This window comes from Arvicola amphibius, chromosome 3 (assembly GCF_903992535.2).
Source record: "Arvicola amphibius chromosome 3, mArvAmp1.2, whole genome shotgun sequence".
Taxonomy (NCBI): Eukaryota; Metazoa; Chordata; class Mammalia; order Rodentia; family Cricetidae; genus Arvicola; species Arvicola amphibius.
Window position 1 is genome coordinate 155,909,313 of NC_052049.1, and position 25,197 is coordinate 155,934,509.

The 25,197-nt window shown below is 44.7% G+C and overlaps 1 protein-coding gene across 2 annotated transcripts in view; it reads left to right on the forward strand.

Annotated features, from left to right (window-relative positions):
* Nt5e (5'-nucleotidase ecto) overlaps positions 1 to 25,197 on the forward strand; it is a 47,891-nt gene that overhangs the window by 13,831 nt on the left and 8,863 nt on the right. Inside the window, exons 1-3 of one of the 2 annotated variants that reach the window (XM_038322415.1) lie at positions 10,962 to 11,056; positions 11,623 to 11,845; positions 14,921 to 15,109. In XM_038322415.1, the coding sequence (XP_038178343.1) occupies positions 10,997 to 11,056; positions 11,623 to 11,845; positions 14,921 to 15,109 (472 nt within the window). In that variant the 5' untranslated portion in view covers positions 10,962 to 10,996. Of the gene's footprint in view, positions 1 to 10,961; positions 11,057 to 11,622; positions 11,846 to 14,920; positions 15,110 to 25,197 lie in introns of those variants that run through there. The other variant, XM_038322414.1, reaches the window with a different exon arrangement.

Here is a 25,197-nt window from a genome sequence, read left to right on the forward strand (position 1 = left end):
TGTGAGCCAGTGTGAGCTCAGCAGCAGCAGCTGAGCGTTGCCACCGAGTGTGGTTCAGAGAGAAAAGTCAGACGCAGTCTGTCCTTGTTTAAAATTATGCCTCTAGCATTTGTTGCTGCTTAAGAGTACATTTACTAGTTATAAATAGATTCCATGCTCATAATTACTGTTTTAGCGAAGGTGTGAAAAATGACATCGCTCGTTGGTTGACAGTTGTTCCCTTTATTACTGGGTTAAGGGAGAGTCAGAGGCTGGATCTAAATTCTTCAGAAAAGATCAACTCAATTCATTAATGGGCATCTGCCACAGACAAGGAAAAGGGTGTGGCACCTTGTGTTTTCTGGTATTTGTTTATACTTCAACTTGAGTGGGTCCGAGCTACCTCCCATTTCATTGGTATCCAAAAGTTAATAATTGAATATTGCTTGGGATTCTTTCAACATATAGTATGTTAGAAATTAAGTGAATACAGATGAGATGGCTTCACAATTATCTGTAGTTTCCTCTGCATATGTTATGGAGGCAGGTCTTCTATCAATCTGTTGATTTCATTGATTAATTAATAAAGAAAACTGCTTGGCCTAATAGGTTAGAACATAGCTGGGTGGAGTAGACAGAACAGGAAGAATGAAGTGAGGTAGATGTCTCAGTCAGATGCCACGCCTCTCCTAAATTAGTCAGACTGCCGTGCCTCTCCTCAGGGAGAGAGATGCGATGAAGCTCCAGCCCAAGATGGACTTACGCTAGAATCTTTCCGGTAAGACACCACTTCGTGGTGCTACACAGATTATTAGAAATGGGTTAAAGCAAGATGTGAGTAAGAGGCTGAAAATAATGGGCCAGGCAGTACTTAAAAGAATACAATTTGTGTGTTGTTATTTTGGGTTTTAAGCTAGCCAGTGGCTGAGAGCAGGGCGGCGGGAAGCCTCCCGCAGCTCCACACTACACATATGCTCATTGCTTTTTCTCAGAGGGAAAGGAGCGTTGGCTTGCAACAGAATGCATGAGAATTCCAAGCCAAACTTTAGGCACAAGTTTTCCATCTCTCCTAATTACAGGGCATTTTTAATAATCAAAACAAGAACCTTGGCACCAGAAGCCTTCAGATAGCTTTATTCCTCTGTTGCTAATTCACAGGACTCTCTGAGACTTACGTACAGTCAACAGAAGTTTCCTCCAAGGTTAAAGGGCTTTTGCACGCCACCCACAGCCTATGTAAATACTTCAAACCTACAGAAGGCAAGAGAAACATAACAGTAATCCTCAGAGTCCATTTAGGGGCCATGGAGCCCTGAGTCACAGAGGAACTGAGCCCTCTGTTGAGGCCTCTGTTCCTAACATTTTCATTTATTTGTGACTTTAAGTGGCAAGTAGGTGTTGGGGTGTTGGGAAGTCAAACATTCCAGGTGTCTTAGGGTTTCTATTGCTGTGAAAAGAAACCATGACCATGGCAACTCTTATAAAAGAAAGCATTTAACTGGTCTAAATCCGTTTCAGAGATTCACTCCATTCTCATGCAGGGAGCATGCATGCAAGCAGACCTGGTGCTGGAGAAGGAGGCAACCGTTCTATATTCAGATCCTTAGGCAGCAGGAAGAAAAGAGAGCTGCTGGGCCTGGCTGGGCTCTTGAAGCCTTAGAAGTCCTCCCCTCCAACACACACACACACACACACACACACACACACACACACACACACACACACACCCAGTGACATGCTTCCTCCCACAAGACCATACCTACTCCAACAAGGCCACACCTCACCTGCTAAGCCCTCTTCAATAGTGCCACTACCTGGGGACCATTCCTACTCAAACCACCACACCAGGCTAGATGGATAGCGCACAAAATGTCTTTCTTTAAGATCATCAGTTCTTTTCTTTTTGTGTGTTTTCCTCAAAAGAAGGTGAGGGAGAAGGAGGAGCCAGGACTGGGCCAGTTGCTGAAATCGCAATCAGTGAGTTTTCTGTTGGAAATACAGGAGGTTATTTTGCTAAGTTCATCTCTCATAAGTTACAGAAAAGTGCATTTGGTGAATATCCAAAGTTGTCAACAGACTCAGATTAATTAATGAATGAGATGAATAAATAAATGAAGCTCAATTTGTACGGAAGCCTATGGACTCTTTGACCTCAGTTGACTAGAACATTGTAACTGTGGGTGATGGAATGCTGTGGATCAAGAGCCAAGATCATCTTGGGCTATCTTTAGTCTCACTCAATAACCACTTACTATTAGCCTTTCTATTTGACCTCACATCCTTTTGACCACTAGATATAAGCCCCGGAATTTGTCTGTCTGCAAGTCTTTTTACTGTCTACAAAGCAAAAAAAGAAGGTGATTCCAGATCATAGCAGGTTCTTGCCTGAGATGATGGTTAAATGGTCAATAGCAATGGAGCTAGAGATGTGGCTCAGTTGGTAGAGTACTTATCTAACCAAATGAACTTCTGAGTTATCTCACTAGAACCACATAAACCGGGCATAGACGCGGGAGGAATCAGATAGCGACTTCAAGGTCAGCCTGTGAGACGAGACCCTGTCTCAAAAAATTATCACATTAGTAAGATTATAACTGTCAAGTTTAGCAGGATGATAAATTCCAGGAGTTTTTACGAAGAGGATATGAGGTCAAATAAAGAGGTTGACAGCCAGTAGCTATTAAAAGAGACTAAAAATAGCCCAAGAGGACCTTAGCTTGTGACCCACCACATTCCACCCCCCCACAATCAGAATGTTCTAGTCAGCCAAGGTCAAGCAGTCCATGGGCCCTTCAGTGTAGATGGGGCTTCAGAGAAGTTCAGTTTGTAGATGAGAACTTCCAGAAAGTTACCCCCCGCCCAAAAAGGCAAAGAACCACCACAGGGCAGTCTCAAATTCATAAATCCACCAAAAGCAGTTCCAAGGTAACTGGAGAAAATGTCCATATTGAATATGCACAGATAATCTTCTTATTAGTATTCCCCAGGCACTATGATCTAACCATGTGCATGACATTACATAACAGTGGTGTTGTACAAGGCAACTTAAACATGCTAAGGATGACTCAAAACCCATGGGAATATATGTATAAGCCAAAGGCAAATGTCATACCATTTCCTACCAATGAGGGGCTGTGGTTTTTCAAGGGACCTGAAAACATTTCCCCCATATATATTGAGGGGTGGCTGTCTCTTCTTTTCTGTCACTCCATCATTATTGCTCAGTGTTCTTCTCTTGGACATCCCTTTCTCGGGCATTTTCATGTCATTACTATAAAAGCTAATGATGGGTAAATAAGAGCAATCCATTTAGCTCACTCCTGGAGTGCCTGCTGTTGCGAGCCAGTGGTGTGGGGAATTGCTAATACCAATTCCTGAAGAGCTGATAGATTATAAAGTTCTCCTTACTGCAAGAGTAGTAAGGCAGCAGGAGAAATCCCAAGTGGGGAAAAGGAAATATAAAATATTTATACATGGACTTTTCTGCATGAACATTTGTAGGAAAAGTTAACTGTAAGGGGAGAAAAACAGGCACTTGTGAGTGATTCTCCTGTTCATCTGCTCACCCAGCAAAGTATGGTTCGAAGAGACTGACCACCCAGAGGGCAGGGGAGATGGCTCCTGAAGATGGCCATTTCCTCAGATGGGGATTCTCAGAGCATCCCTCCTGGGAGGATCCTTAGGTGTATAAAGTGATAAAGATGCTACAAGGAGTGGCAAGATCCTGCTGGATCTGAGTGTGCTCTTAATGTTATTCATCTGTCACCAAACACAAAGCAACAAGGCTAGGTAAGAGCCTGGGAAACTACAGACAGTTAAGATTCATATTGCCTCTCCCTCTCCTCTACTTTTTGAATGTTTGCTGTTGTCCTATGGTCAGTCGAGGACACAAAGGTTAGGAGCTTGGAGTCGTGTGGAAGTGGTTCTAGACCTGGCTCTGCCACTTTTAGATTGTATGACCTCCAAGTTCTTTTACTTGACTGCATCTCAGTTATGTTCATGTGTAAAATAAGCATAGTAATAGTAAATATCATGGCAAACAGCAGTGTTTTTTCTTGTTTATTTTTGTTTTTTAAGTCCTTTTTTTCCTCGTTCCCTCTTTGTGGCGTACCACAGGTGCTTAACGAAAGCTGGCATATAACATTAGTTACCGCTTTCATTTTACCCGTTTATCGCCCTTTCAGAGGATGTTATCACTTAGAAATGTGTTTCCACATGCCTGGTCATAAGTGGCAGAGCCAATTCTACTTCCTTTCACAGAGTGCAGGGTGGTGGGGTCAGGGGTAGTGCCAGAAGTGAGACGGAAAGAGATGTTGCCAGTCCACAAAGAAGAGCTTTGCGGGGCCTAGAAGGTTGGGGTGCAATCCTAAAGGCAGCTCTTGCTTCTGTGGGGCAGAGTGGCAATACCTAATCTGCAGCTCAGAAAGCTTACTCTGGCGGCAACACAAAGGATGGTTTAGGGAAGAGAATGGCAATGCCAAAAGCCTGGTTAGGAAGTCACGGTCCAGTCCAGAGAGAAGGGCAAGGATTGCACGGAGACAATAGCGATGGGCTAGAGGGAAGTGGAGTACTCGGGGTCAGGGAGGCTATGGGACACGTTACCAAGGAACATGGGGCCCCCTTTAAAACAGACTCAGGAGGACATGAGGACAATTTTATTGGAATTTGAGAGAAAAAAAAAACAACATAGCAGGCAAGACAAACTAGAGATCTCAGTGGCTGCTGGTGAAAGCTAGAGAAGATGAAAGAACCGTGCCTTCTGAGTCAGATGCTAGGAAAGCAGACGGGCTTAGTAGTGGAAGACAGCTAGGCAGCTGCACAGGGCAGGGGAGGGGCAGGTAGGTGGGGGCTGTCTTCGGAGATTGTGAGAATGCCCGCTTTCATGGCAACTGGTTTTAGGATTTTGATTGATGTCCAAAAGAGGGAAATGCGAAGAGGAGGAAAGATGGGAAGATGTCTTAGTGGGTAAACCCTTGATGTAAATCCTTGCTCTGTAAGCAGGAGGACTGGCCAGGTATGGTTGTGTATGTCTGTTTCCTCGGTGCTGGAGCCAGAGATAGGCAGATACTGAGCTCCATGCCAGCCAGCCTAGCCAAAACACTGAGTTCCTGGCTCAGTGAGAGTCTATCTCTCAAGGAAGTAAGCAGGAGAGTCATAGAGGAAGGCACCTGACCTCACCCTGTTCTGGTCTCCCATGAATGTGCACAGATACATGTCCCCATAGTCACATGCACACACCACATCCCCACACCCAACACACACACACACACATTCTCATCAAAACAGCTGAGTGGGAGGAGGGGAGAAGGGAGGAAGGAAGAAGGGAAAAGCTACACTTTCTGAGTCAGAAAGCCAACAGGCTTAGCAAGGAAGATCTGTAAGCAATTGCATGGAGAAAAGATCTTCTGGGGGTGCTAAACTACATGCCTCACTAAGGTGTAACTATCCTTCTCATCTTTTTAAACATGTCTCCAGGTATATCACGTTTCTTAAAGTTAGGACTGTTCAAGGGGCATTTTTCTGTTCAGGTGATTGATGGCCCATTTTCATTGATTTAAGAGAAGGAACAATAGGAAATCTATGATCTTTTAACCTTTTGAGCAGTTTGCAATGTCATGTTCCCAGCCAGGGCCAAAGGTACAACTCAAATGCCATTCTTTTGACTAAAAATCATGTAATAGGATTGATTCCAAAGAATTTTAAAAAAAGGAAAAGAAAAAGAAATAGAGTTGGGTGTGGTGGCCCACACATTTAGTCCTTATACTGAGGAGACAAAGACAGGATCTCTGTGATCAAGGTTAGCCTAGTCTACATAGAGACTTCTAGGCCAGCTAGAAGTGCATAGAAAGATCCTGTCACAAAAATAAATGAAGGAAGGAAGGAAGGAAGGAAGGAAGGAAGGAAGGAAGGAAGGAAGGAAGAAAGAAAGAAAGAAAGAAAGAAAGAAAGAAAGAAAGAAAGAAAGAAAGAAAGAAAGAATTTGGCACAAACTAAGGAGGGGACCTCGACTGAGGAATTATCTCTATCAGACTGGCCTTTGAACACGTATGTGGGCATTTGTGAGTGATGGAGAGTCCCAGCCTGCTGTGGCAGTGTTACCCTGAGCGGGGATTGTGTAAGTAAGCAGACAGAGCAAGCAGCACTCCTCCATGGCCTCTGCATCAGACTTCTGTCTTGAGTTTCTGCCCTCACTTTGCTCAGTAACACACTGTCAACTGTATGAAAAACTAAATCCTTTCCTGTTCAAGTTGTTTGTGGTCATTGTGTTTATTACAGTAACCAAAAGAAAACCAGGACAATAGCCGTGTTTTACCAAGAGGAAACACAGCCTTCCCAGAATGAACTTCACCAGCTCATGGCTATCTCCACCCTCCAGCCTTTTGTGTGGCAACTGTGACAATTTCCCCTTCCTTTGATATGGTATTTCAGACTATAAGGATTTGTCATCGTTTCTCTTCCTCAAAATTAGTGTATTATGAGGCACTCAAGTGGTGGGGCTCTCAACAGCTATCTTGTGGGAAGAGAGAGCTAGGGGAGCTAAGAGGAGGGCATGGCTGTGCAGTGCTTGGTTGGCTGGGATTGTCCTTCTCTGTAGGACAATGTCACCAGCACTGCCATTTGGAGGAAGGGAGACTTGGAACCTGACACTTGGGGCCACTAGCCCACATGGCAAGTCTCAGAGATGGTTCTTTGGGTATGGAAAGCTGGGGTTCTGCTGAAACACCAAGGGAAAGTGGGCATGTGATGGCTGACTTGCAGACCTAGATGTCAAAATATTCAACAGAGATTTTAAATTTGGAGCTGAAGGTGAGTGTGAATGGGGCTGTTTGGTCCTCTATCCAGAGTGCTGATGGCCATGAATCGAGCTGCTCTCCCCAAAGGATACAGAATCAAAACGACAGCCACAGTCACAACTCTCAGGGATTGCCCTCAAGTCATTGAAGAAGCAACAAATGAAAACCTGAACTGCTACCATACTCTAGGGATAGAGCAGCACTGATAAGACGGTCGATCTACCACAGAGAATTGTGGAACCACAGGTCATGCATGACTGTAATCCAGGATTCTGGAGGCTAATGCAAGACTGTGAATTCGAGGTCCTCCTGAGGTACACAGTAAGTCTCAAATAAACCCCAAACCAATCAACAGCAAAGTTCTTCTTTTCGGTTTTTTGAGATGGGGTCTCTCTGTAGCTTTGGAGCCTATCCTGGGACTAGCTCTTGTAGACCAGGCTGGCCCCGAGTGCTGGGATTGAAGACTCGTGCCATCACTGCCCAGCTAAAGTTTTTAAACTGTAGAAACATTCACTTAAAAAAAAACTCTATACTTAATATTATCATATAACAAAGGGTATTTATTTTGTCATAGAAAGAAAATGATGTTTTAAGACTAGCAGAAAGAAAAGCATTTGCCCAAGCCTGAGAGAGCCTTTAGGACTTTATCAGATTTTAAAGCCGTTAACTCAGTCAGAGGAAGGGGTGATGCTTAAAGCATCAGAGGTGGAGAAAAGTTCAAGTTCAGAAATTATGAACATACCAGGCAGACCTTAATGCTTCCTTGAAGATGCATGCACAGCCCTTTGAGTGATAGGTGCCCAGTGAGATAGTGTGCCAGGTAAAGAAACAGCATGCTGAGCAGGACAAAAAGGGCAAGGTAGCTTTGGAGCATTCAGTCGAGCCCAGGACAGACAACAAATGACCCCACAGTATAGCCATGGAGTACAGTGGTATCACATGACTGGTGGTCATGTCCAAACTAGGCTTATAGGCTTCTGCCTTCTTGTTAAAAGCATTGTAATAAAGGTACACATGAATTGCAAAATAACAAGGAAATATCATTCAAAGATCACTTACAGGACACAGTTTGCCTTACCCAGAATGCATCCTAAACTTGCTCAAGCCAGATCACGTCCCTACCAAAATACCTAGATACCCTCCTCATACCTAAATTATGACTTAATAGAAATTGCCTGTGTTTGATGGCTGTTAAGGGGAGAAGGAACTTAATTCCATTGTCTGGACAGGGCTGTATGTGCAGCTCAATGAAGGCAGGGTCCTAAGTTGCTAACAGGTTACTAGGTGCATTGTTTAGCGACGGGTATGTGCACAGAGCTTGTGTAATAGCAGGCTGCCAAAAGCAGTGTTAGAAGAGGGGTAGGGCATAGCACAAGCCAAGTGGAATCTCATCTTACTAAACTATTTGTCGTGCTTCCCTGCCTTACTGGGATGAGAGAGTGTGGCAAAAGAGAATGTACCATGGACTTTGTTAGCTTCAAGGGTCATTAGCCCAGTGGTTCTCAACCTGTGGAGTCGTGACCCTTTGGTAAACATCCATCTCCAAAAATTCATTACTATTCATAACAGTAGCGAAATTACAGTGATGAAGGAGCAATGACAGTCATTTTGTGGTGGTGGTGGGTGTCAGCACAGCATGAGGAGCTGCATTAAAGGGCTCACAGCATTAGAAAGGTTGAGAGCCACTGCTCCAGCCAACGCTTCCAGGCCTTTTCTCAGATGACCCACAGAGTGACACAGACCAAGGTGGTTCTGAAAATCTTCGTAAATTTAAGTGCTGCGATAGTAAAAGGGCCTTAGCAGTCAAACCAAGTGTGTGACTGCCCAGAGCTGGGTTTATCCAGGAGGCCAAGTGAGAAAGTGTAGAGGGTCTTCTGGGGAAGCTGCTGCGACTCCAGGAGTGGGCATATCATACTAGTGATGCTTGACACCACCCCTGCTCCACCTGAAGCTGATGGTCTCATGGGTACCTCACCAGGAGGTTCTTCCTCAACATAAGCTTCTGGGAACAAGGGGGAAAGCTTCCCCAAAGGAGTGTTGCAGTGTTGAGGGGAAAGCTTCCCCAAAGGAAGTGTTGCAGTTCTGAGGGGAAAGGCTGCCCCAAAGGAAGTGTTAACAAATCTACTCCAGCGGAGAAGGTTTCCCCAGTATAAGTGTTACAGTTCTGAAAGGAAAGGTATCCTGGCAATTGGAAGCCAAGGAATACTACAAAGTCACACAGCACAACAATCTCATGCAAGAGATTTATTGGAAGGGAAAAATCCAGGAGGGTGGCTGCCTCTGCTCAGGGGAGAAGCAGCAGAGAACTGAGCAGAAGACAGTTTATATGGGGTTTCTGGGTGGAGGTACAGAGATTTCTAGGGTAGAAATTTCTGTAGTGAGCTTTCTTTTGGGCCCCTAACTAGCTCCCAAATCACAACACAGAGACTTATTATTAGTTATGAATGCTCAGCCTTAGCTTAGCTCTTACTGTAATCTGCTTGTCTTTATCTACTTTTTTCCTTGGGGCTTCTGGCCAAACAGTCGTGTCCCTTTTTTCTCCCCTGTTCTCTCTCGAGCCTAGATTTCTTCTCCTAATCTCTCTGCCCACCAGGCTGCCTGTCCCTCTCCTGCCTAGCTATTGGCCATTCGGCTTTTTAATTAGATCAATCAGGTGCCTTAGACAGGCAAGGTGAAAGAAATGCAACACATCTTTACATACTTACATGCAGCACAAACAAATGTAACACTTTATATTGTTCACAAAGGCAGCAGAAACAATTAAAATACACTTTCACATACTAAAGTAATATCCTACCGCATAAACAAATGTAACACACCTTTGGCTAGTTAAACAAATATTCCACAACTAATTTCTACAGTGGAGATTGGTGGGTTTTCGAGCTGAGCTTGGGCTTTTTACTCTGTAGGGAAAAGCTTAACCACCTGCATCGGTCCAACTGTTATGGCCGTTAGAGTGCTCTGTGGGCAGAGCCTGGCAGTTGGAGGTCCTCAGGGGTGAGGCCTCGCCACTCAAGTACTTCAAGATGCATAAAACAAGGCTGTCAGTGGCAGCTGCCTGTGTCTGTCTGAGAGGTTCCTTTTAGAGAACTTTCCTCAAAGATGGAAAAGAACTTCAAGACAAACCAGTGTGAAATAGGACTGCAGCAGATTACTATGTGAGGGAGAAAATTCCAAATAGGTGTGATCATGGGCATTAACAGAGGTGCTTAGGGAAAGGGCACACACCCTTGGGTGTGGGCTGCTCAAGACAGATGTGTCCTTGTCATTATAATAGCCACACATACTGGTTTTGATGACTTCTGTAATTGCACCTCAAAGGTAGCTTAGGAAACTTTTCTTTTTGGGTAAATGAGATCACGGTGGTTCTTCTATGTGTTGGCTAGAATTACAGCCGACAGGGTAAAAGTCTAGGTCACAAGAGCTATAGGGAACCTTGGAACTGTTTTTACTGTAAACAACGTTTTAGTCTTATTTGAGTGACTGCCAGAAAGTGCTTAAGAAAGGGTAAGAGCATAGCATGGCCCATCAAGCGGAGGTAGGACCGAGCTCCTCCCCTGTATAAAGGCTGGGCAGGGTAATGGGAACAGCTTCCCAAAAGGCAGCTAAGTCAGGGACAGGTCCTGCTCTCACTGCTAGGAGCCTTACAAAGAAACCAAGCTACACAACTGTCACACACATGCAGAGGGCCTAGGTCGGTCCCGCGCAGGCTCCCTAACTGTTGGTCCAGAGTCTATGAGCTCCCAGGAGCTCAGGTCAGTTGTCTCTGTGGGTTCCTCCATCATGACCTGACCCCTGGCTCAGACTATCCATCCTCCCTTTCTTCGGGAGAAACTGCCAGAGCTCAGCCCAGTGAGCATAGGCTCAAGCCCATGGGAGGCCTGGCCCTTTCTGAACTGAGACAGAGCAGGAGGAGTGGGTAGATGGGGAGTGGGTAGACAGGAGTGGGGGGAGGGAACGGGCAGAGGGGGGAGGGGAAACTGTGGTTGGTATGCAACCTAAGGAAAAATATGCTAATAAAAAAATTAAATATTTTTATATAATTTTAATATTCTTCTTTAGTTAAAAATGCTGGTTGTAATAGTTCCAAAAAGAAAGAAAAAAGGAAGAACAAGAGCAAATCTTAAGTATGGTTCACTGATATTTTAACGTTCTCATTTGAAAACAATTTTTTTTTCTATATAACAGGAATATTGTCCCTCAGTCAGTAACCTTCATGGTCAATGTTAATTGTGCTGAAATTCTTGATTCTCAGCTGGAAGGAGGCCCTACCAGGCTCCAGAGTAAGGGATTTCTTTGTCTTTCCACTTCTTGTAATGTTTCCACGCTTTCTAACATGCTCAGAGGGCAGAGTGCCCCGGGGGATGTACTAGAGCAGGAAGCAGGCTCCTCCCTGTCAGTGCTACTGGAGACGTCCTTAAGAGGAGAAACTGAAAACTTGGGTAATAACCCAAGGGAAGCGATGTGGAAAGAGATTCTGGGGGTGTCAGCATTTTAGTAAATGTAGTAGGTTGAATGATTAGGTCTGAGGCGTGGGCTATAGAGAGCACCAGGAGCAAGCCGGGTAGGGCCTGGTAAAGGTGGTCTGCGAAGCTGTGTGACTGGAGGGTAGCGGGACAGTGTTAGCTGGGGGTGCTGTGAATATGCAGCTCACAGATGCCAAGCCCTGGGCAACAACGCTGTACCTACCTGTGATCTCAGTGTCCCTGGGCCCTGGAGGTAAGGGGTCAAGTCTCGGAGAGCCCAGCCCATTTCAGGAGCTGCTGAGCTAAACATAATATGTGTAAAAATATACTTCCATTGGCAAATTCAGGGTACTTAATCCTTTTCTCTTTTCCATTTTACTTAGGCACTGGGAAACCATGAATTTGATAACGGTGTGGAAGGACTGATTGATCCGCTCCTCAAAAGGGCCAAATTTCCAATTCTGAGCGCAAACATTAAGGCAAAGGGGTCACTAGAACCCCAGATAGCCGGACTGTATTTGCCATATCGAATTCTTCCTGTCGGTGGTGAGAATGTGGGGATTGTTGGCTATACATCTAAGGAAACTCCCTTCCTCTCAAATCCAGGTATCTTCTGCTTTCACGGCACTCATACTTGGAAACAGATGTGATAAAGCAGAGTTTAGCCACGCCTTTATGAACTGTGGTATACAGAGAATGGTGGTTAGCAAACCAGGCTGGCAGAGTCTGTGTTGTTCTAAGTTACCTCCGAAGGGTGTCACTGTCTCTGCTCAGTGAACTTATCTGTTGACTGTGTTGACTAAACAGCGTCTTTCCTTAATTCCATGTATTCAAATTTTTAGTGAATCCTGGAACAAGAAGATCCCATAAATCTCTAGCCCTGAGTACGTTTTTCCACTTCTAGTGGTTGGAGCATGCACATTGATTCCTAGTACATTTAATTTATTTTAGCTACGTGATGAAATAAATTCCTCTGTGTGTGTGTGTGTGTGTGTGTGTGTGTGTATACATAATTCTTCTCCTGGCATTCTAAAACACATCCCATGCATTCTATATATGTAGTGCCCAGACCTGAGGCACTTCTTGAAACTATTCTGTTGGACTAGCCAAAGGAGAGGGAAGCAGTATTCTTTCCACACCATTCCTCCCTGCTCCCTCCCACCGGGAACCTGTGTGCCTCACACTGTTCTAGGTGCTAGGAACAGCAACCAAGAAGTCTGTATCCCCTGTGCTCACACATTCAGTGAGAGAATACTGAATGAGGATGTGTCAGGAAGTAGTGAGGCGAAGGAAAATGAGACCAGAGGGAAGGGCCTACGTGGCAGGAGGAGGGGGTGCATCTTGCTATTTCAGAAGAATGCCCAGAGAAGGCAGACAGATAGCGGGGCTGTGACAGTCAGTGTTAATGGTCAGCTTCACGAGCATCATCAGGCACACTCGTGGGGTATAGTCTTAATTGCGGTGGGAAGATCCACCATAAAGAAAGATGGCACCATCCCCTAGAGTTTGGTCCTGGGCTGCTAAAAAGAAAAGGAAGAACCTAGCTGAGCCCCAGCATTCATTCGTCCCTGCTTTCTGACTGTGGATGCCATGTAACCAGCTGCCTCCAGCTTCTGCCACCAGGACTTCCCCGAGATGACAGCGCATGTCCTCAAAGTGGGAGCCGACATAAGTTGTTTTGTCAGGGTATTTTATCATGGCCACGGGAAGAGAAACTCCACAGAGTCTCAGCAGCGAGGGCTGTCTGGGGAAGCCCCAAGGAGGCTTGGGGTTACAGAGAAGAATCAGATAATCCTTGACATTTCCACAGTAGGCAACAGAGGCAGAGCATCACCTCTCCTGGGGTTTTCTGTGTTGCCCTGAGCTACTTCAACTCTGTCAGGCCATTCTGTCTGGGAGCTGCTAACTTCCCAGCTATCCGTCTGGAGCCTCTGTGGACACAGTGCTGTCGTGCTGATTCGTCTTCCATATTTGTGCGTGTGGAGTCGGCATGTGGCCGGGACTCAAGAGTGGCATCAGGAAGCACCCGTCCTGAGCACGGCAATGGACAAGGGATGCCTCTTTAGTAGTCTGCTGATGTTTGGAAAGACTCCTGATTTTCACCCTGGGCTTTGCTAACTTAAATTTTGAATGTTCTTTATGAGATTTTTGCATTCGGGGCATCTTCATTTTAGTGCTGGTTTCTTAAAAATTAGCATGAGGGCATCTAGATCCACTAGAGGACTGCCTTGCTGCAGAGTGCTGGATGTGATCCCTTCATGACCACTGAAGCTGTAAGACCTAAGGACTTGCTAAGTTTTGGCTACAGACTGGGAGGTCCTGTTCGTGTCTCAGCATAGGAATACCCAGTCTGTGCTAGCCAGAGCCGACGGCACTCATTAGCACTGAGTAGCAGAGCGAGTTCCATGAGATAGGTACCCCCTCCCAGGGCCAACAATGTTTAGATGAGGCCTCTCTGCAACACAGCACTCCATTCTACTCTAATGCTGCCTGCGAGTGAGCAGCTATCTACCATGCTAAAGTTAGTTTTCAAGGGCCAGCGAGATAGCTCTGTGGGTAAGGGCACTTGCCACCACATCTGATGTTCAATCCCGGGAACCCACAAGGTAGAAAGAGAGAAATGACTCCTATGGGTTGTCCACTAATGTCCACAAGCAGCCACAGCACATACGTCCCCAAATAAATAAGTCTAAAAACCACTGTTTGAAATTGGCATTTCTTTTTTTTTTCCTCATAGTTTATTTTTTTATATTTAAAAATTTCCATCTCCTTCCCTCCTCCTCCCCCCTCCCTTCCCTCCTCCTCCCCCTTCCCTCCCCTCCTTCTCCTCCTTCCCTCCCCTTCCCTCCACCCATAGCTCCCCTCCCTCCCTCTCAAGGCCAAGGAGCCATCAGGGTTCCCCACTCTATGCTAAGTCCAAGGTCCTCCCAACTTCCCCCAGGTCCAGGAAGGTGATCGACCAAGCTGAGAAGGCTCCCACAGAGCCCGTCCATGCAGAAGAATCAGAGCCCAGCGGAAACTGGCATTTCTTGTTGACATCTTAGGTGTGAAGACTGAATGCCCTAAGACAAAGCAATGGGATTAAGAGCAGCCGTGGACACCATACTTTTGTGCTGACACTTTTTTTTTTTTGACATGGTTATTGTGATGGTCTAGATATACAAGACATGGAAGCAAACCATACCTGAAGTATACTCCTAGTGAGAGACTGAGTTTACGCAAATGTATCACATATGGCACAGTAAGAGGGTTCAATAGATGTAGGTGTTCCCTACCAAACCTGATGATCTCAGTTTGATCCCTAAGAGCCGTGTAGTGAGCGAAGAGAATCAAATCTGAAAATTGTGCACATCCTGTGACATATATGAGCACACAAAAATAAATGTTTAAAAAGTATATATATATATATATATATATCTTGAACCCAATATTTAATTTAATGTAAATATTTAACCCAATATTTAATATTAATATTAACTTTAACCTAATATTAAGTAATGTAACCAATGACATTGATTTAAGTTTTCCTTGTTTGCCAGGGCTTTTGTATTAGATGTATGCATACATTTACTCTCTATAACTAGAGAGCTTTAATAAGAAATACAATATGCTTAGTGTGTTGGTGTACAAACAGTATAGTGAAACTATTTTAATATCCACTTTATTAATTTTCTTCCTTAGGGACAAATTTAGTCTTTGAAGATGAAATCACCGCATTGCAACCCGAAGTAGATAAACTAAAAACTCTAAATGTGACCAAAATCATTGCACTTGGACACTCCGGTTTTGAAGTGGATAAACTCATTGCTCAGAAAGTGAAAGGCGTGGACGTCGTGGTGGGAGGACACTCCAACACCTTTCTTTACACAGGTAATTGTTTCAAATGCATTCTGCAAGCGAGGATGTTCGGGTCAGTTATTTTCTCTCTCTTTTCCTTTTTAACTGTTACTATTATTATTTAGTGTGAAATATATAGTATAAGCTGTAATATGTCATATAAATGTAATTTGCATTGATGGTCTTACTGGGAGACATTCCAAGAATTCATTCATTTCATGATTAAAAAGTCAATGCTATAAACATATAGCACACATAATAAAATGAAAAGAGTGCTGATATTGAGCCAAAGGTCAGTTTATGATACTTTTTAAAAGATAAGTTTTTAAATTGTATTAATTCTTAGACCTGAACCCAAGGTTTTCTGTATTTTAAGCATCTATATGCCCAGTCTTTGGTTTTCAAAGACAGAATGTCACTATCTAGCTCAGATTAGTTCCAATCTCGCGATTCTCCTGTCTCTGCCTCTTGAGAGAGTGATAGGATTATAAGCATGCACTGCTGTATCTGGTTTGGAAGGTATTATTATTATTATTATTATTATCATTATTGCTATTAGTATTTTTAAATGCTGAATGTTATTTTTAGAATCAGAAAATGAGATACAGTACAAATTATTGAAAGAAAAGAAACCTAATATTGGGTGGAAAGTCCTCATTCCTAACTCACTTGAGTGACCTTGAACAGACAGGTCACCGACCCCCTCTGGCTTCCTAATGAGGAGTCTATCACAACTTTGGAGATTAAAAGCTCAGAGCAGTTGACTTCACTAGTTTGGCCTTGTGTGACCATTCTCTTGGCTGCGTTACAACACGGCAGACAATCAGGAAGGGAAATGGGCAGTGTAGAAGGAGCACACGTGTGGTGGCCTCCCTTTACAACCACTTGTGCTCCTAGAACTAACTGTGGTCTCAAGAGAACCACATTGATCTCTTCTGAGGGTGGTGGCCATAATGGCCTCATCACCTCACATTAGACACTGTCCCTCAGTGTCACCAATGAGGACTAAGCTGCTCACAGGAGCACAAAGGGGACAAGCCACATCCAAGTCACAACAGACTCGGGTAGGTCCTCATATTTACCCGCCCTAATTTTAATTCTATGCCACCCCTATGGATAAGACCCTTTCAAAACCTGGGCGTTTTTGTAGCTTCCCCCAAAGCAGTATCAGAAGGCTGTAACTCACGGCAGGAACAAGCTGGCTCTCCCGTCACTTCAGTCTTTACAGGTTTGGCTGTGATCCATAGTGAGCACGACATTTTACAGGAGGCTCTAATAAAATATGTGCTCGAATATGTGTGTGTACTCTCATACAGACACGTACAAAGTAAACTGAAATTTCCCCAAGCATCCAGGATATCCTGCTTTGTTGTTGTTGTACTGCTTCTTTTATTGTCGTTTTGATTCTTTTTATCTTGAGATGAGATCCCATGTCAGCCCTCCTGGCCTTAAACTCACTGTGTAACTGAGGCTGACCTTCAACTCCTAATGCTCCCACCTCTAGCTCCCAGGTACTAAAATTATAAGACACAGGCTTGTCCACCATCCCCAGTTCTTGTCGTCTCTTGTCCTTCCCCCATCTCCCTCCCTGCTCCCCTTCCTTTTCTACCTCTCTTCCTTTCCCCCTCTTCTCCACTTCATGGTTCTGTTTTGCTTCTATTGAGAGTCTCACTCATGAGACTCACTATGCAGTACTGGCTCACATGGAACATGTGTTGATTAGGCTAACTTTGATTTAAGACACCCTCCCGCCCCCCGCTTTGCCCCTTCCAATAGCATAACACCAAGCACTGCTGTTACAGGCATACCATGCCACTTTGGTGTGCCCTTACACCATCTTGATCTATGCTATCTTATGGCATCTGTATGGCTATTTACTGGGGTGCCCTGCTAACCCAAAAGCTGGGTGGGGGGTACCTGTTATCATTTTGTTCTTATAACTATTGCCCCAGACAGTGAAGTCCTGTAACACAAGATAAGAAATCTAAGGACAAGCTGCAGCTGGCTTACCTGTAACTCCTGAATAGATTGTTCCAGTCTCTTAGACACTGACCTGAGTCTCAGTTGTTTATTCCACATTTTGTAATAGATTTCCAAGATTAAACTTGTTTTCATGAAAATGTATTTTTGGTTCTCTTTTGAGGATCTAACTTATCAATTAAAGAGCATAATAGTAGAAGAGACCTACTTACATATTTAAACAAATTCTTTTTTGCAATCTTAAAAAAAATTTAGGCTGACAAGATGACTGAGCAGATAAAGGTACTTGCTGTACAAGTCTGGAGACCTGGTTCTGTAGTGAAGAGGCGAGCAGGTCCGCTTTTTGTCCCGCCCGACTCCCACACGGCTAGCTTAGCCCCGGATATAACAACACACAAATTGTATTTAAACACTGCCTGGCCCATTAGTTCTAGCCTCTTACTGGCTAACTCTCGCATCTTGCTTAACCCATATTTAGTAATCTGTGTAGCACCACAAGGTGGTGGCTTCCCGGGAAAGATTCAGCATGTCTGACCTAGTGGCTGGCTTCATGGCGACTGTCTCAGAGAGAAGAAGCATGGTGATTGCCTTACTTCCCTTCTTCCCAGCATTCTGTTCTGTCTACTCCACCCACCTATGTTCTGACCTATCAGGCCAAGCAGTTTCTTTATTAATTAACCAATGAAACAACAGATAGATAGAAACACTCCTACATCATGGTTCGGTCCTCAGAATCCATGCAATGGTGGAAGGAAAGAAACTGCTCCCAAAAGTTGTCCTGTGACCTCATATGTGCCATGACGCTCTCTCCCTCCCTCCCTCTCTCTCTTTCACACACACACACACACACACACACACACACACACACACACAGAGCTTAAGTGATTTCCACCACACTATTTTATGAAGCTAAATAATAATCTTTAAATATTACTTATTAAATACAAAAAAACCCCATTCTATGAATAGATCCCTTTGTGTTTAGAGATCAGAACTCACTGTAGTCCAGGCTGGTCTGGAATTTATGCTGTAATCCAGGCTAGATTCAAACTCATACAAGTTCTTCTACATTAGCCTCCCAAGTGCTGGGATTACAGGCATGAACCACGATTCCCAGATAAAAGTTTGAAATATAAGAAACATCTCAGCATACGACACATACACAAACCCAAAGGAAAACATCCCCAAAGCATCTGAATAACACCCTGATATTTTATGTTATTTAACCTTTTGTGCTTGTTACTGCCCACTAAGTTAGTTTCCTTCCCCCCCACCAGCTTCCACCCTCATATGTAAATGAGTTAAATGGCTCACAATACATAAGTTACCCCCTCCAATGAAGAGGAGGGAGCTTCCCAGCCAGGCTTGCAAAGTGTTAGAGCTGCAGGAATGAGGCCTGAGAGGCAAACGCTGTCTCAGAAGGCGTTACATCCTGGAGTCATAATGTGGTCCATGAAAAAAGGTAAGAAAGTGAGTTCAAGTTGGAATCTGCAGCAGGCATGCAGCGGGCTGTCTTGTCTTCTTGTTTGTTTTTGATATTTGTTTTTTGAGACAAGGTTCTTCTGTATAGCCTTGACTGGAACTCACTCTGTAGACAGGCTGTCCTAGAACTCACAGAAATCCAGCTGCCTCTTCCACCGAGTGCTGGTGTGTGCCACCACTGCCCAGTGTCTTTATGATTCCTGGAGAGACTCCTAAGAAGCTGCTTCCTGTCTGCCTCCCAATGTACTGAACATTTGGTTCTTCAAGTCTGTGTGGTCTTAGTCAAGTGCAGACATCAGGTTCTATCTGCAGTTAAGCAAAGGGCTCAGCACCAGGAATGTGTGACCCCCTTCTTTTCTGACATACTGTCCCTAAAAAGGCAACCATGCAGCAGCTAACTATTCACTGTTTAAGATTTTAGGAAATCTTTTTTTTTTTTTTTGTAGAACTTGACAATGTCTGCAAGCTACTATGGTAAACTGTGCGGCTCATACAACCTGCCCTTCTTATCACTGTACCAATGGCTTTTCAGCCCCCTCCCATATCACTGAGTGGTTAGCACCAATTTCCTGTCTCCTTCTCCACACCAGCCCCTGCCTTCATCCTGTGAGGAAGTGTCTGTGGGAGCAAGGCTCACGGCCTCTTGTTCCTGTCCCCTGAATGACTGTCACCTCCACTGCAGCTCAGCGTCTTCACTTCTCAGACAGGCTGAGACTTGGTCACTTGCAGACAGCTTCAGAACTCCACTGCAGGACCCTCGTGTCCCACCCAGGCTCTCTCATTCTGTGTTCCTTTTCTGCCAGGCTTCAGAGATTCAGAAGCCTCGGGTCTCCTGGCCAATCTGGTTTCCCATTTTTTCTCCTGATAGCCTGCTTAGCTGACACCTTCGGTTTTGGTTGTGGGTTTTTTTTGGAGGTTTTTTGTTCTTGTTGTTGTTGTTTTATTGTTTCTTGAGACAGTGTCTCACTATGTAGACCAGGCTGGCCTCAAACTCACAGAGATTCACCTGCCTCTTCCTCCCACTTGCTATCATTAAAGGCATATACTACCATGCCAGTTACAGCTCTTTCAAAAGATTTGATTGTTCAGGCTTTAAAAAACAAATAGAAAACTTATTTTTAGTATGATTAACTCTGGACTTAGGCACACATTCACTGATTATGAAATTTACCTTTTTCATATATTTAAGGAAGAGAAGTTACGTTAAAACTACAGAATTAAAACAAATGGGATTCACAAAGTAACCAGAGTAGCTGGACTAGAACTGCTGTGCTCCTGACCTTGGGCAGGGGTTAGAGTGAGAAGGGCGGAGGGAGACTACTGCTGACAGCCCCTCAGTCAGTGTGCTGTGCCCCCATCCATGCCTTCTGTACCTGGCCGAGAACTTGCTAGGTAGCCAAGGATGACCTTGAACTTGTGGTCCTCATGCTTCCACCTCCTGAATGCTGGGGTTACAAGAGCCGCCATACCCAGTGTGACGCAGTGCCTGGAATCAAGTCCAGGGCTTTGTGCATGTTCAGTAGATACTGTACCAACTGTGTCATGCCCCAGGCTTCTGGAATTTTTTCCATTCATGACCCCTTTTTGCCCAGGATATTTTCATGTGCCCTGGTATATGAATATATAAAATCGGGCATACATTTTTCAAACTTCCTGATAATAAATCAGAAAGAAAATTACTTTATTTTTAAAATTTATTATTGTGTGCACATATATGACATGCGCACTTGTGGGAATGAGCATGGACACGCCAGAGCATATGTGTGGAGGTCGGAGAACAACCCTAGGGAGTTGGTTCTCTATTTCTACTGTGTGTTCCCAGGATAAAATTCAGGCTCGTAGTCTAAGCATTTTTACCACTAAACATCTCGCCAATGCAAGAAGCTTATTTGAAAGGATTCTTTGGCATACATATAATTTTACCAATTTTTTTTAAAGACAAAGCAAATTTAAATGCTAATGAGGTGAATCTGCTTATTTTTATGTGAAGATTTAAATCTGGGCTGAATATTTGATATTTCAGCATCTTCAGTGTTTTTTCAGAGTTGACCAATATTTTGATTTTATAATCTTTAATCCTGAAAATGCCACTTGGTATAAATCCGTAGTACAGAATGGCAGAATTACGTTTAGAACCACTTCAGAAATTGTTGGACTTTCTGTTCTAACCAAGGTTAACTTAATATTTTCTATGAAACTCAAGCCAGCAATTCAAACAGCAACTTTTTTGTAATCAAACATACTCTGATATAATAAACTCCAAAACCAGACTAGTCTGTTACTTACGTACCAAGGAATAGTGGCAGGAGCACAGCACAGATCTTTGTTTCCAATAACAAAATCATGTTTTTATAAGAGCAAAACCAACTTCGTATTACAGTAGCAACAATGCAGTTCACAATACATAGTAGTCTCGATCGAGTCTGAGCCCCAGCTACCATTCATTGGCACTGCCCGCTGTGACCATGTGTGCAGGATCAAGGCTACAGTGAAGTCCGAGATGCAGACCCAGCATATGTTTGGTTTTTAATTCATTTTTGATCATTGTATGTTCAGAAACCTTTTACTGTTGCCAAATTTTCCACGACCCTCCCTTCAGTCATACCACCTCACAGGGGCTCATGACCCACAGTTTAAGAAGCTGGGTCTTAAGCCAGATGTGTTAACAACAGGCCTGTAATTCAAGCACTTGAGAGGTAGAGGCAGGAAGATTAGAAGTATGAGGTCATCTTCCCCTACATAAAATGTTCTGGACCAGCCTGGGCTACATGAGACCATGTTTCAAAAACAAAAAACAAAAAGTAGGGCAAGTGTAGTTAGAGATACACACTTTTTTTGGGGGGGTTTTCAAGACAGGGTTTCCCTGTAGTTTCTAGAGCCTGTCCTGGAACTAGCTCTTGTAGACCAGGCTGGCCTCGAACTCAGAGATCCGCCTGCCTCTGCCTCCCGAGTGCTGGGATTAAAGGCGTGCGCCACCACCGCCCTGCTAGAGATACACACTTTTAATCCCAGCACTTGGAAAGCAGAAGCAGGCAGATCTCTGTGAGTTTGAGGCCTGCCTGGTCTACATAGTGAGTTCCAGGATAGCCAGGACTATACAGTGAAACACCCCAATCCCATCCCCTGCTGATACACACACACACACACACACACACACACACACACACACACAAGCATTAAAAAAAGAAAGAAAAGAAAAGAAAGCTGGGCTTTAGATAATCTTGCCTTTCCAGAGCGACCTTAATATTTGTTACATGCACAGGACAGAGAAACAGTCTCCAAAAAAAACCCGTTTCCAGGCCCTTGATAAGAACTGCTGAGACTCAAAGGGCAGCAGTCTGACCAGTGGCCTCAGTGATCTCCCTGGGTGTTTCTTAGGTCAGCACAGGGGCCTTCCTCATTCCAGTGGTCACTCACTCCTATCATTTAGATAGCCTCTGCCTGACCCAGCTTCAGCACCCACTTCCTTTCCAGCAAAGCCACACCATTTTGCAAGCACACAGCAGTGGTCAGTGGTCTCGCTCCTCGTGAGGCCGCTTTCCAAGATGAGTCTATCGAAAACCAGGCTCTGAAGAGCATGACCGTAAATAAATGCGGTCAGGATCCCTGGGCAGGTAGGTCTGCTATCTGAGGAGAGTTGGTCAAATCCTGTGAACTCGCAGGCCAGGTGCTCTCAGCACGGCCAACTGCACAGGATGGAAGCTTGCGCCCCCTTAGCTCTGCTGCTTGGTGGTCTGCGTGCAGGATTTCATTTTTCTCTTTCACTGGAATGTGGCTCGGGGTTGTGGAAAGGGCTCGATACTCTTCCAGGCCCAGTTTGCTCCCCAGTTCAGTCAATACTGACAACTTACGTCATCTCTTTGAGCCCAAGCTTTCCTTAACAAAAAAAAAAAAATGATAATAGTGGTGTAACCCCCCCAATAGGGATGGACCGTGGTGTAACTCCCCCCACCCATCCCCATAGGGATGGACCGTGGTGTAACCCCCCCATCCCCATAGGGATGGACTGTGGTGTAACCCCCCCATAGGGATGGACCGTGGTGTAACTCCCCCCCAGGGATGGACTGTGGTGTAACTCCCCCCCAGGGATGGACCGTGGTGTAACTCCCCCCCTAGGGATGGACCATGGTGTAACTCCCCCCAGGGATAGAATGTGGTGTAACTCCCACCCCAGGGATGGACCGTGGTATAACTCCCCCACAGGGATGGACCGTGGTGTAACCCCCCCATAGGGATGGACCGTGGTGAGATAGGGCAGAAACGGACTTGGAAATGTGCGTCTAGACAAATACCCCAGTATTATGTTCTGAGACTCTGTCCCCTACCTTCTTTATATACATGGACACAGTCCTGTTTCTCTGGAGAACACTGACTTTTACTAAACGAGGTGGTTTCTTCCTAATACATAGGCTGCCACCAAGTTCTCCCCTCACTGCTACTCATAAATATATTTTCTTTAAATTTTCAGAATTTTAAAGATGGAGAATCAATAATTTTGTTCTTCTTTTTCCAAATATTCTACAACACTGCTTCTGTTTGTACAACAAACCCTTAAACAGGACTCTATAAACCTAACCATTAATCTTAAGCTTGAACTACAATTATTATATACAATACATACAATATAATATAATTTTTTAAAAAAAATTCTCCAAAGGTATCTAATAGTTGTCCAGACCCTAATTGGAATCGTGCATTCCTTGACTGGGGGCAGCCCCCTGCTGAAGTCTCTTTGGACACTTAGAAGGTCCACCGCACCACAGCCACACGAGTTGAGTCCCGTCTCAGTTACTGGAACACAGTCTATACACACTTCCTCTCATATCAAGATGATAAGCCACATACCTAAAGATGAAGTGTGGCTTCATGTGAGACAATATTTTAGGTGTGAGAACCTTTGGCTGAAGAACTGGGGGTGTAGAACACTGGTAGTGTTTCTCCAGCGCACGAGCCCTGGATTTGACCTCCAGCACTGCGAAAGTAACAAACTTTTTAGGCCTTTGGCTGACTAGCATGAAACAGTGTGGGAAACTTGAAGCCCTAGATTGTTTTCCCTGCCAGTGGTTTCCTGGAGTTGCTAAACGCATGGAGGAGTAAAAAGGGCTCATCCTTGGTGGAGGCGGGGATTAGCTACCAGACCCGATATTACCTCAGCCACAAGGGAAGAGCCTCGCCTTTCCTGACTGTGTCTATGAGAGATAACCTTCACATGTCTTTTGTTCTCAGAAAAGGAACATAAAGACTTTTCTGAATTAGAAAGTAGGTGCTCCCTACCAGATGGGCGCTGCTGAGCTAATGAAGCATCTGACAGGATTTTCAGGTCCCTGACTTTAAACAATCTGTTTAAGCTATTTCCATGGGGGAAGAACAAGGCAAAAAGTCTGGCTTGCCATTCTCTTTAATTTCCAAGAAACTGCGAGATGCCTGGTTTCTGCAGTTTGTTAATCTCTTTTCCACTTGGATGGGATATTCTCTGCCACGCTGTGGACATTCAGGGATATTGCAGCTTTCCAAACATTGCCCAGAAGAGGAAGCCCTGGCAAGGCTAGGAAGAAGCTGCCCTAAATATACCTAGTCCCCTGCAGTGAAGAGCAGGGACTATCCTTGCCCAGAGGAGCACAGAAGAAAAAGAAAATGATTAGATTAGAAGTGTCCCTCCCCCTGTTACTCTACCATGTCTTAAATCATCCGCACGAAGCGAAACGTTAACTTGGGAAGCAGCTAGCCCAGCTTGCGTAATGCTGGTATTTGCAGTGCTTCTGTCCTTGAAGTTGACAGAGCAGAGTAAGTTCTTCATACCATGCCACCTTAGCTTTTCTTAGGTAAACAGAAAGACCCTGAAAGCTTGGGACACAAAGGTACAAACCTGGCTTTGCATGTCATTTTCTAAGTGGTCTGCTCCAGCCAGCTTACAGCTTCTCAGAGCTCTGGTTTCCAGCCAGCTCCCCATCACATTGCAGCAAGTGGCCTTGGGTATCTGCACGGTAGTCAGTCTTCTTGTCTACAAAGTGCAGTTAATCACGTGACCTGCCCCGTGGAAAGCTTGGAGAACTAAATGTATTATATCACAGACGCCTCTCAGATCTGATTCATATGTGAAATGGATCATGTTCTGAAGCAAATCAAAGCAAACGAAGCACACTGAACACCAAAGGGAGGTGAAGTTAACCTAAACATACGGGCCAGTGAGATGGCTCAGCAGGGTAAGGAGCCTGCTGCCAAGCCTGAGGACCTGAGTTTGATTCCTGGGACCCACACACATGACCTCCTCCCACACAAATAAACGCTTAAGAATAAATTCAACATGGCAAGTGAAGAGACGCTGGGCATCGTGCCTCCCCTGGGGCCACTCTGACCCTCAGGCAAGCAAGGAGGCCTCTGGGTGATGAGTGGCTCCCAGGTTCTTCCGAAAAATGTCCAAATGGTTTGATTAATTCATCCAGCCAGGGGGAACAGAGATGGAGTCTGCACGGTAGAGGGATAATCTTAGCAGTATTCTATTTTTGTATGGCCCACATCAGATCACCAGGCACAATACCCCAGACTTAGAAACAGCTTAGTAAATGCCCACTGAGTGGAGAATGGCAGGATTTGTATGCCGAAAGGGCATTTGGAACTAGTAACAAATGTCCCACGGGGCTCTGAAAGACCAACCACGC